The sequence below is a fragment of the Carcharhinus amblyrhynchos genome, chromosome 21 (assembly GCF_965287045.1).
Source record: "Carcharhinus amblyrhynchos chromosome 21, sCarAmb.v2.hapA, whole genome shotgun sequence".
Classification (NCBI taxonomy): Eukaryota; Metazoa; Chordata; class Chondrichthyes; order Carcharhiniformes; family Carcharhinidae; genus Carcharhinus; species Carcharhinus amblyrhynchos.
Window position 1 is genome coordinate 42,718,881 of NC_137344.1, and position 11,369 is coordinate 42,730,249.

The 11,369-nt window shown below is 44.8% G+C and overlaps 1 protein-coding gene across 1 annotated transcript; it reads left to right on the plus strand.

Annotated features, from left to right (window-relative positions):
* Positions 1-2,383: 2,383 nt before the first annotated feature.
* On the plus strand, positions 2,384-10,915 carry LOC145356391 (S-modulin-like). The gene is made up of 3 exons (XM_080209079.1): positions 2,384-2,844; positions 8,957-9,068; positions 10,511-10,915. Exons 1-3 carry the CDS (start codon positions 2,464-2,466, stop codon positions 10,606-10,608), a joined length of 591 nt encoding a protein of 196 aa, XP_080065205.1. The 5' UTR covers positions 2,384-2,463; the 3' UTR covers positions 10,609-10,915.
* The last annotated feature ends 454 nt before the right edge of the window (positions 10,916-11,369 follow it).

The following is an 11,369-nucleotide window of genomic DNA, read 5'->3' on the forward strand; positions in this document are numbered from 1 at the left end:
GATTAGTACTGCTGCCTCACAGTGCCAGAGACCTTGGGTTTGATTCCAACCTTTGTCTGGGTGGAGTTTGCATGCTCTCCCTGTGTCTACGTGGGTTTCCTTTGGGTGCTCCAGTTTCCTCCCACAGTCCAAAGATGTGCGAGTCAGGTGGATTGGCTGTGATAAATTGCCCCTTAGTGTCTGAAGGTGTGTCAATTAGGGAGATTAGTGGGGTAAATACATGGGGTTATGGGGATAGGGTCTGGGTGGGATGCTCTGTCGGAGAGTCAGTGCAGACTTGATGGACTGAATGGCCTCCTTCTGCACTGTAGTGATTCTATAAAGAACATTAGTGGGCCAGATGAGTTTTACAACAATGGTTTCATGATCATTACTAAAAGAGTGTTTCTTTGATCAGCTTTCTGACCCAGAAATGGGGTTTAAGACTCATGCAAAGCAGGGTATTGTCCAAGGTCTGGCTGCCACTGTGCCTCTTAATGTATTGCATACTGTCGAGTCTAGACAAATCTTATTAAAGCTGAAGGGACTGTTCCATGGATTTAGTCAAGGCTTATGCTGCTTTTAAGGTACACATAATGCCAGTGTTTCCTGTTAGCAGCCAGTCAATAATAAGCAATCATTAAAAGGTTGGAGAAATTCAAAGCATATTGCTAACTTGAGCTGGAGGCAATCTGGAAACCTGGGCTTGGGCTCCCACAGAACCAGTTGTGTTCTGATCTCATTGAAGAATTGTCAAAGGAATATATAAAATTGAAAAAAAAAGGCAAGTTGTATCTTATTCTTCAGAATCTTAACTCTTTCAATCTACCTTCAAACTGTGATTTGAATGGCTCTAATGATGCTGTCTTGTATTCTTAGATTACACTAAATACCCACATGGGAAAAACAGTCAAACGGGGGAAATAAGAACACTGATCTTGACTGTTTGTTCCTTCTGGGTAGCCTTTGAGTAATGAAGCTTATTCTAATATTTGTTCTAAATTTACTTCTGAATTTGTATCCTCTGGCCTGACTTACTTGAAAATGATATACTCTCGTTACCCGATCATCTACAAATGGGCTGCAGGAGCTCATCAAGCCTCCTTTGACACCTCCTTCTAAATATGTGACTGCTACCACCAGGAAGAACAAGGGCAGTAGACATATGGGAACACTGCTCCATGCAAATTTTATCTCACACACCATCAAGGCTTAGAACTATGCCCCCATTCCTCCACTGTCCTTCACTGAAACAACCTCCCTAACATCACTGTACATACACCACATGGACTACAGTGGTTCTAGAAGGTTGCTCACCAACACCTCCCCAGAGGCAATTAAAGACGGACAACATACACTGGTCTTGCCAATGATTGATGTGGAGATGCCGGCATTGGACTGGGGTAAACACAGTAAAAAGTCTGACAACACCAAGGTTGGACTAAAACCTGGTGTTGTCAGACTTTTTACTGTGCTTGCCAATGATTCCCATGCCCCTTTATTGAATAGCTAAAACAGGCAAAAACAGAAACATCTTGAAAGATTGACACCTCCCAGTTTCCTCTCTACATTATACACCATCCCCTTACTTGGATCCGTACTACTGTTGTCACTGAAAATCCACTGAATACAGGAATACTACCTCAAGAATTACTGAGATGCAAGGAGAAGACCCATATGTTCTCAGAACAAGTATATTTCCTGTATTACTCGAAAGTCATCATAGCCCCAGATGACCTTTGACTGGCGGTGATTTAACCTGAAGATCACCACATCTCAGGCAAGAGGTAAGGTTGAGAAGACAGGGCCTTCAAGAATAACCGCAGCCAGTACGTGAATTGAACCCACACTGTTGGCATCGCTCTGCATCACTAATCAGCTGTCCAGCCAATTCAGCTAACTAACCCCCTGTATATCCATATATCCCATGTAATCTCACGTAGGCCAGCAAAGGAGAAGGGAATTGAGGATTACGATGGTACATTGGATGAGGGAAGATGGGAGGAGGCGTAAACACTGAAACAGGTCATTTGGAGAATGTTTATGCTCTGTAATCCAATGTAAATTAGCAATAAGTCAGATCTTGCCAGAGTCACCCACACTCTGAGCCTAAATAATAAAAATAACACGTTATTTCATTCTCTGTGAATTCACAGATCTTATGGACAGTAAGCAAGCAGTGAGTATTGTTTTCCCAACATTGTACAGAAAGTTATCTGTCTGCAAAGGCAGGTGGTTTGCAAATACTTTAAAAACTCATGCCTTAGGTCACAGGTATTTCCATTAGCTAATTGGCCTGCTCTATATGTAAGAGTATTGCTGTCTTTGTGAATGTCAGGCAAGGAGATGAAGACTAATCCCTTTAATCCATAAAGCTTAATCTGTTCAGATAAATACAGATCTGGTATCAGTCTATACAGTGCTGGGAGAGCCAGAAGAAACCACTTCTAGTTCTTTGCTTCTTTTTGCCAGTGTGGGGTGGAAATGGGAAACACCAAAAGTAGTGCCCTCTCCAAAGACATCTTGGATGACCTCAAGATGAACACCAAGTACACAGAAGAAGAACTCTCGGTGTGGTACCAGACATTCTTGAAGGAGTGCCCAAATGGCCTGATCACCATGAAACAATTTGAGAAGATCTATGGCAGCTTTTTCCCAGATGTGGACCCAAAGGAGTACGCCCAACATGTCTTCAGGAGCTTTGACACCAACAATGATGGGACGCTGGACTTTAAGGAATACATCATCGCGCTTCACCTCACCTCCTCTAGCAAGATGTCCCAGAAGCTTGAGTGGGCATTCTCCCTCTATGACGTGGATGGCAATGGCACAATCAACAAGGAGGAAATATTGGAAATCGTCAAGGTATGTTTGATTTTCAAATCAATGTACAAGACTGCACAATGTCAGTTTTAACAATCAGCACAAGATTGCGGTCCTCAGTTTGCATTTTGATGCTATTTTCTTCCCTCTGCTTTGCCTGACAGTTTGCCAATGATCTGCAGAGAATATTTTCCAGGCAGCACTTCCAGTCAAGGGCAGCTTGGTAGCCAGTGTCCATAAGCTGCAGTAAATAAGCCTGGGATGAATGGGGCTAACTCTTTATATTTTCTTCTCTGGTGAAGAAGATTTTCATTTTTCCCAAAGATATAGCGGCAGGGTGGCATAACGGTTAGCTCAGCTGCCTCTCGGCGCCAGGGATCTGTGTTCAATTCCAGCCTCGGGTATGGAGTTTGCACATTCTCCCTGTGTCTCTGTAGGTTTCCTTTGGGTGCTTTGGTTTCCTCCCACAGTCCAAAGGTGTGCAGGTTGGGTAGATTGGCCATGGTCAATTGCCCTTTAGTGTCGGGGGACTAGCTGGTTAAATACATGGGGCTAAGGGGATAGGACCTGGGTGGGAATGTTGCTGGTGCAGGCCCAGTGGGCTGAATGGTCTCCTTCTGCCCTGTCAGGATAATCCTATATAAGCTTCCCAATATAAATAATGGCATTGTGTAAATTCTACCGTTAGGTAACCTAACTTAAACTTAGAAGTAACTTTTAGTCGTGCATTGTTGACAGACAAAAATCCTGAAGGTGTTTTTATTTCTTATAGCACTGTAACACAAGCCCAAGATGTTTTTAGGGACTTTGCTTTTGAAGTGTAGCCATGATTCTGTAGTTGGACCTAACAGTAAATATGCTTACAGCAAGGCTTGACGAACAGCAAATGAATGAGCAGCCTGATGACTTGTTACTTAACGGCGAAACATTAGCTCAGTTAGAATCCCTACAGTGCAGAAGGAGGCCGTTCAGCCCATTGAGTCTGCACTGACCACAATCCCACCCAGGCCATATTCCCCCAGCTCCACATTTACCCTGCTGGTCCCCCTGACACTAGGGTCAATTCAGCAATCAACCTAACCCGCACATCTTTGGACTGTGGAAGGAAACCAGAGCACCCAAAGGAAACACACGTAAATGCGGGGAGAACGTGCAAACCCCACGCAGGCAGTGGCCCAAGACCAGAATTGAACCCGGGTCCCTGGAGCTGTGAGACAGCCGTGCTAACCACTGAGACACTGGGACAATTTCCTGATCTTATTCAAATAGTGACATGGGAGCTCAAACATTGATAAAAACACATCCATCACTAATTCTATCTAAATGCATAGCATCCAATAATAATCCAATTATCCACTCATCTTTGAATCTGATTAAATAAGTTTACATTGCAATTATTAGATTGAAGGAGACTTACTAAATTCACAGCAGAAGTCCTAAACGAAAATAATGGAAATATTGAGGCGTTCTTAGTTGCCATTCTTTCAGTTGTATTTCAAAATTCGGACCATAAGATCCCTACAGTGCAGATGGAGGCCATTCAGCCCATTGAACCTGCACCAACTCTCCAAAAGAGCATCCCACCCAGGCCCTCCCCTCCGCCTATCCCCCTAACTCTGGGCATTTACCATGGGTTCATCCACTTAACCTACACATCTTCAGTCTTAATAGTTTTGAAGACTCCCGTGTGTTTGATGCTGTGACAGGGATTTGTAAACAGGTTAAAGTGGAAAGTGCATTTTCTCTCTGCGCTTCATTGAATTCTGCATTGGACTGTTTGTTAGGCTGCAGTTAATGTGTGACAATTGGTCTTTCCTTTCAAAGGCAGGATTTCTTGGGCTGTAAAGTTCTTTGAGATGTCGTCAGATCAGAAATGATGTAATTAAATACTTGGGGGGCAAAATTTGATCACACTTGGAAGCAAGAACGGATATCATGATGCACATGTGCTGTCCAAATGTAAATTTCATTCAATCTACTGATTGCATCGTAGTTGTATGCAGCCCAGTGCTAAACACGCTGTTGGGTGACTGTTTACCTCAGCTGGGACCCAAGCTCCTGTAAGGCTACTAGTACTCAAAGCTAACATCCACTTTATAAAGTCAACCTCTTCTAAGGAAGGTACATTCTGGCTGAAGCAGGTTGTGGAAGTAGTTGGCGGAAGCTATCTCACCTGGAAAAATACGTAAATAATGGTGAAACAAGGCAGGCAACAAGTTACAAATCTCTCAAATGCAACACTGGAAACTTTGGTGCAGGAGACGGACAGGGTGAGGGATGCCCTCCATCACAGGATTAAGGCACTCCAGATTAACTCTGAGAATGCAATGGGAGAAGACAGCTCTCGTGGATAATGCATCCAGCATAGCTCAAAGGACTGGCGTGCAGTGCGGCAGGTTCATTAGCATGATATGTGTGGTCAAGATCAGGGAGATGACTTTGAACTGAATCAATAATCTCACACACTGCTCCACTCACCAACCCCCCTGCACTCACCTACCAATAACCTCTATTAATCACGACTTATACCTCATAACTACTGAGTCACCTCACACATGCACATATCTCATCGTTTGCATAGATTGACAGTTATTGAACCAAGGCAGGCAAATCATACAAGCTCATTGCAACGCACTCACTGACACACTTCCATCTCTTCAACAGAGAACAGTGGCCCATAAGAGGAAGTGGCAGATCTCATGGTGGGGAACAAGCTTGGCTACATGTACTTAGCCATGTGGAGGATCCAATGGCGTGTCCCTACCTCATTCTTTTTCTCTCCCCTTACTTCTCCCTCATTTCGCAATCTCTTCTGATTAACAAGATGTGATGGTAGAAGCGTGAACATTTTGCTTTCCCCAAGTCCTCCGAACCCCCGCCCCATGTTTCCCCACCCAACAACACAACCCATCCCTTCTGCGTTTTTCCTTTCAGATGCCCGAGAGCTTGCCAATGCTAAAAGACCGAGTGGTGTAAGAGCAGGAAGACAAGGGGAGAATTTTCCTGTCCCGCCTGCCACAGGGATCATAGCACGGGGTGGGGGGAAGGGGGCATGCGGAGGTTCGTTGACCTTGGGGAGGATTTTCCAGTTTTGGGGTGAGTGAGGCCAGAAAATCCCATCCAACGAAGGAGTAGGGACAGTGTCATCACTCTGACACTCAGTCACCAGCCCAGATACCCATACTATGCAAGGTTTCAGGGCTACCTTAGAAAACAGATCTGCAGAAGTAGCCAGGAGCCAGGGCAGCGGAGAAGGGTGGCACAGGTGCCAGCTTGCAGGAGGGAGAGGTCGCACTCACCTTCTACTGCAGGGGATTCACATGAAACAGAGTCCAGGGGAAAGCCAATGGGCATGTACACTGAACTGCTTGGTGCGTTGGCAGGCCCACCAGAAAGCCTGTGGTTAATGGCAGGCAGTATGGAAGGATCCAGGATCGCACAATATCTAGGGGCTGCAGTGGAATCTCAGGCTGAAGCCTTCATGACTGAGACTGCTGCCAGCATGGCTGCATTGTCAATGTACAGAGAGTTTACTGGGTGTCAGACCGTCCAGAGAATTTATCTTCCAAAGGATTGACAGGATGCCAAGCCCTCTTGTGTATAACCCCCAGCATCCCATCCAACCCTGAGAACAACGTTCCCCACCACCCCCGGAATGACAATCACTCTGTCATGCACAGCCCTGCTTACCTTTTTTCAGGGTGACGGCATACATCCCCTCACCATTGCCCCTCTGCCAGGACTGCTGTCTTTTAGCCAGCCAGATCAGACCAGGGCCACACCATATCGAGTGTTGCACACTACTCCTGGGGCTCGAGCTGCTTGGGGCTATCCTGCAAGGCCATCTTCAGTCTCCCCCATTGAAAGTCAGCTACCTTCCATCAGCCACACTGTTGCCCCTGGGGTAGCACTGCATAGGAGCACCAGGCCAGAGAAACAAATATGGAAGACAGGCGCTAAGGGAATGCGCAAGGTTAGTTTGTTGACTTCTGTAAGGAATTTTGGAATACTTCATTTATAAAGCTGTTTAAAACATTTGTTATGTGATGTCTTTTATATTAGCATTGAGGTCACGAGCATGCTCTGTACATCAGTGACAGAGAGGTGGAAATATGTTGCAGCATTGTGGCATAGTAGTTAACACTGCTAACAGTGCCAGGGACACGGGTTCGATTCCCAGTTTGAGTGATAGTCTATGTAGAGTTTGCACATTCTAACCGTGTCTGCGTGGGTTTCCTCAGGGTTCTCCAGTTTCCTCCCACAGCCCAAAGATGTGCACATTGGGTGGGTTGGCCATACTAAATTTCCCCTTAGTATCCAAAGATACGCAGGTTTAGTATATTGCCCATGATAAATGTGTAGGGTTACGGGAATGGGGTGAGACTAAGGTGCTGTTTCGGGGAGGTGGTGCAGACTCAATGGGCTGAATGGCTTCCTTCCGCAGTGTAGGGATTCTATTCTATGGAAATCGATTTTGCCTCCACAATTGATGAGCCAATTATCGACAGCCGAGACAGAAAGGGTGTGTGTTAGCTGCCACCCCCTTTCATCTTCACCCCTCCTTTCTTCATTCTTCCCTTCCTCCATACTCCCATTGGCAAGGGCTGTGTCCTCCTGATGGTGAAATTGGGCAGCTTGCAGGTTTCTCTGATGAATCTTGAGACCTGTCCTGGCGAGTACTGTCAGATAGTCCTTGTCACCCCATCCAATAGTCAGGGTCTGATTTGTTGTGGTGCCTTAAGTACAGATTGTAGACCAACCACTGCAGAATGAAGACACTGTGATTGTTGCCATAATACCATACATAGACCAGAGCCGAACTGTACCTTGCCCCAATGGGGGGGGCGGGGGCGGGGGGTGTGGGAGCCTGTAATCCTCATGGAAACACATTCTCACACTATCTGTTTGCCTCTGGTTGGGAGAGAATAAAATATATTCAGCCTTGTACACTGAACCTCAGTGACTTCCTTCATGCAACACTGAACAGAAAACTGGGAGGTGTTGGAAGAAACACCTTGCTGCAGCCTGGAAGAGGCAAAGTTCATAGGCATGGCCATATTTGTGGTAACGGGCAATGCCATCCATACCCTGTTCTGTGGCTGCAATTCTGGGGTGGCACAGTGGCACAGTGGTTAACACTGCTGCCTCACAGTGCCAGGGACCCGGGTTCAAATCCCAGCTCAGATCACTGACTGTGTGGAGTTTGCACGTTCTCCTCGTTTCTGCGTGGGTTTCCTCCGGGTGCTCCGGTTTCCTCCCGCAGTCCAAAGATGTGCAGGTTAAGTTGATTGGCCATGCTAAAATTGACCCTAGAGTCAGGGGGATTAGCAGGGTAAACGGGCATGGGAATAGGGCTTGGGTGGGTTGGCACAGACTCAATGGACCGAGTGGCCTCCTTCTGTACTGCAGGGGATTCTATGACAGGTGGCAGACTTCAGTGCGAACCTCTTTCATGAAATGGAGATGTCTGACACACAATTCCTCCCCGAGGTTGAGGTCGGAGAATTGTTCCCTGAAGCCCCTGTATGGACGTGACCTCCTGTGTCCAGACAGCCCTTCCCTGCCTACTTTGCATACTTCACTGTGTGCTAATGCCCTCACCAAAATGGCAACTGGCGTGGCCAGTAGCAGAGGTGTGTGAATGCATCGTAGACAACATTTTGGACACAAAGCACACTCGGAGCACCAGAAATATGGGTGATAAGTAACCAGACGTTGTGCCTAAGTTTTTAGTTTCCCCCTTGTGCGGAGAATGAAAAAAAACAGGAGCAATTCTTAGTCCTGATCAGCGAGTTCTGTTGGAAAATACATAAGAACATTAGACAAGAACTAAGGCAAATTCCAGCGGTGATGGGCTTTGCTGAACATTGGCGCACACAGTTCAGGCTTATGAATGGCAATGGTACTTTAGGAGAGAGGAAAGGAAAGGATGACTTGAAAACAAAAAAACAGGGTTATATTATCCTTCATTTATTGATAGTTCTCTAAGTTGTTTCAAAGTGAATACAGTTTGCTTTAATTTGATCACCGTGTCAATAGATATCTTCGCCTGTGAAAAGGTGCGCACAGATGACTATGTTCTGTGTAAAATTATTGTCGTTATCTGTCACTCATTGCCGCTTTTAGCAAAATTGGTTTCTCACTCCTGACACAGGCGATATTTAAAATGATCAACGAGGATGATCGGAAGAATCTGCCAGAGGATGAGAACACCCCGGAGAAGAGAGCTGACAAAATCTGGGAGTATTTTGGCAAGAAAGATAACGGTGAGTGTGGGCTATTGGAGGGAGGGTCGGGAGGGGTGGAAGAGGGGGGGTAGTCGGGGGGAGGTGCAGGAGAAAACTGCTCAATGCACAGGCCCCTGATGTCCTTCCTGAACACGTTGCTGACGTTAGAGATTCAACTAGTTTGATTTTGATTGTTATGCACTGAGTTAGAGATTATCCTTATCGTAAATTCTAATGGTGGTGACAGAATAAATGAACTGCAATGAGAATCTTTAACTGATGGTCACAATGGATTTGTAAAGTCAGTGGTTTCTCCTTAAGTTCATCTATCGGTTTAGCACAGTTGGCTGGCTGGATGGTTTGTGATGGGGCAGGATTGTATGACCTTGCTTGATCCGAGACTGGAAAATCCTGTCCAAGGTCCATGGACAGTTTCATGGTCCACCCCTCACCTGCTCCAAATCCAGTGGGGTGGGTGAATTCTGGGACAGATCTTTTACACTGCATCATACAAACAACATGAAACATTGCAGCCTCCTCCCATTTTACAGCTGCGTTCAACAACACAATTCATTTCCAATTTGATGCAATGCCAGAAGCGCGGATTCAACTCTTGTACAGGCTGAGGTTATTCATCAAGGCTCCACATCCTCAATCTTGCCCCTCGCCTGAGGTGTGGTGACCCTCAGATTAAACCACCACCAGTCAGCTCCCCCCGTGTCAGAGGGGAGAGCAGCCCATGGTCAACTGGGACTCTGGCGACTTTACCTTTGTCCAATAATAGCAGACTAAGTACATAGTATTTAAGAGTGCATATCCGCACTGAGGGAGTGTCAGAGAAATACAGAACAAGGAGCAATAATCTGGCTGTTGCCACTTATAATCAATAATCCTTAAATACACGGTTTATTTATAACAGTGATTACTGTATTAATCATCCACAATTGATTGAATCAACTCAAAGTTTTATATTGCCACGAGCCTATAACAACGTTGCGAGGACATGGTGATTAAAAATAGACTTACTTACTGATGAGGGATCAGTAAGTTTGTTGGGAAATCTAAAATGAAAATCAAACGCGCTGTAAATGCACTACAGATCCAACAGCATCGGAAGGAGAAAGAAAAGTTATCATGATGGTTTTAGCTGTACAGCAAATGTGAGGTTTCTGCCAATAGAAGATCTTACCTTTGCTGATGCTAACTGAATTGATGTAATTTACAACATTTTCTTCTGATCTTGGTTGCAGGATGAAGTTTGTGGTGAAATATGTTTACTCAAAGAGGATCCATTTAGTTCAAAAACTTTCCAGTTTACTTACAGGAAAAGGTCAATTTATTTCAAAAAGTATCACCGCTTCAGGCAAACACTGCCATTTCACTATTTACATTCCTCAGGAACCAATGTTAAAACCAAGAGTATTGAAGGAAAACTTTACTTTCAATATATATACTTTCTAATCCAATGTCCTTTTCCACAGATAAACTATCGGAAGGCGAGTTTATTCAAGGCACCCTCAAAAACCGGGATATACTCCGACTGATACAGTTTGATCCTCAAAAAACACGGGAAAGCTAAAGAAGCATAACTTTCCAAAGAGGGAGTAATTTTTCCAAAGACTGTGTCAAGATTGTTTACAAGTTACTTATTTCAACGTTAATACACTGTCAGATCTGTACACTTAAATTTAAAATATTCCACTGTTCACTTGAATATACACATGCATTTCACACAGCTTAGTGCAAACACAGTGAATGTGATGGAGGTTTTCCTAATCTGGAGTGATGGTTAAAGCCTCTTAATCCTCAAGGTCATTTACTGAAATCTGTAGAATAATTTTTGTGGAGGTCTGACCCCCAAATAAATTACATTTAATTCAGTGTAACCTACAGGTGGCTTAAAGTACTTAACGCCGATGGAGTTACATGCATTTTCCTTTTCAATCATCCATTTGGAGAATTTGGCCTGATCGCAATCTGACGGGATGAGATTGATGCGATTGCGTCAAGCATTGCCTGAGATTTTTAGGTTCGAAATTTGAATTAGATGTGTAAGGTATTCTAGCATACTGTGATATCCATTTGTAGTTGAGAAATATTGAGATAAGCATGGCTTGAACATAGATTTGGATCTGGCACTGCACATTTTGTTGAATTTCAAACCCAAAATTTGGTTTCAGCTGAAGGGGGTGATTTTACCGGCTTGCTAGTTGATTGGTGTGGCAAGCTGCTAAGATCGCGAGAGAGGCGAAAAACTGAGATTGTGCCTGGTTTCTTGCCTCCTGCAATCTTACCTAGCCTGATCTATTGGCATAAATATTTATAAGTTAATTTTTTTTA

What these genes read in the sequence shown, in the direction of transcription:
- LOC145356391 (XM_080209079.1), top strand. Translation starts at nt 2,464, where the DNA reads ATGGGAAACACCAAAAGTAGTGCCCTCTCCAAAGACATCTTGGATGAC. An exon ending in AAATATTGGAAATCGTCAAG is followed by an intron (nt 2,845 to 8,956) that starts GTATGTTTGATT and finishes CTCCTGACACAG; the next exon opens with GCGATATTTAAAATGATCAA. An exon ending in TTTTGGCAAGAAAGATAACG is followed by an intron (nt 9,069 to 10,510) that starts GTGAGTGTGGGC and finishes CCTTTTCCACAG; the next exon opens with ATAAACTATCGGAAGGCGAG.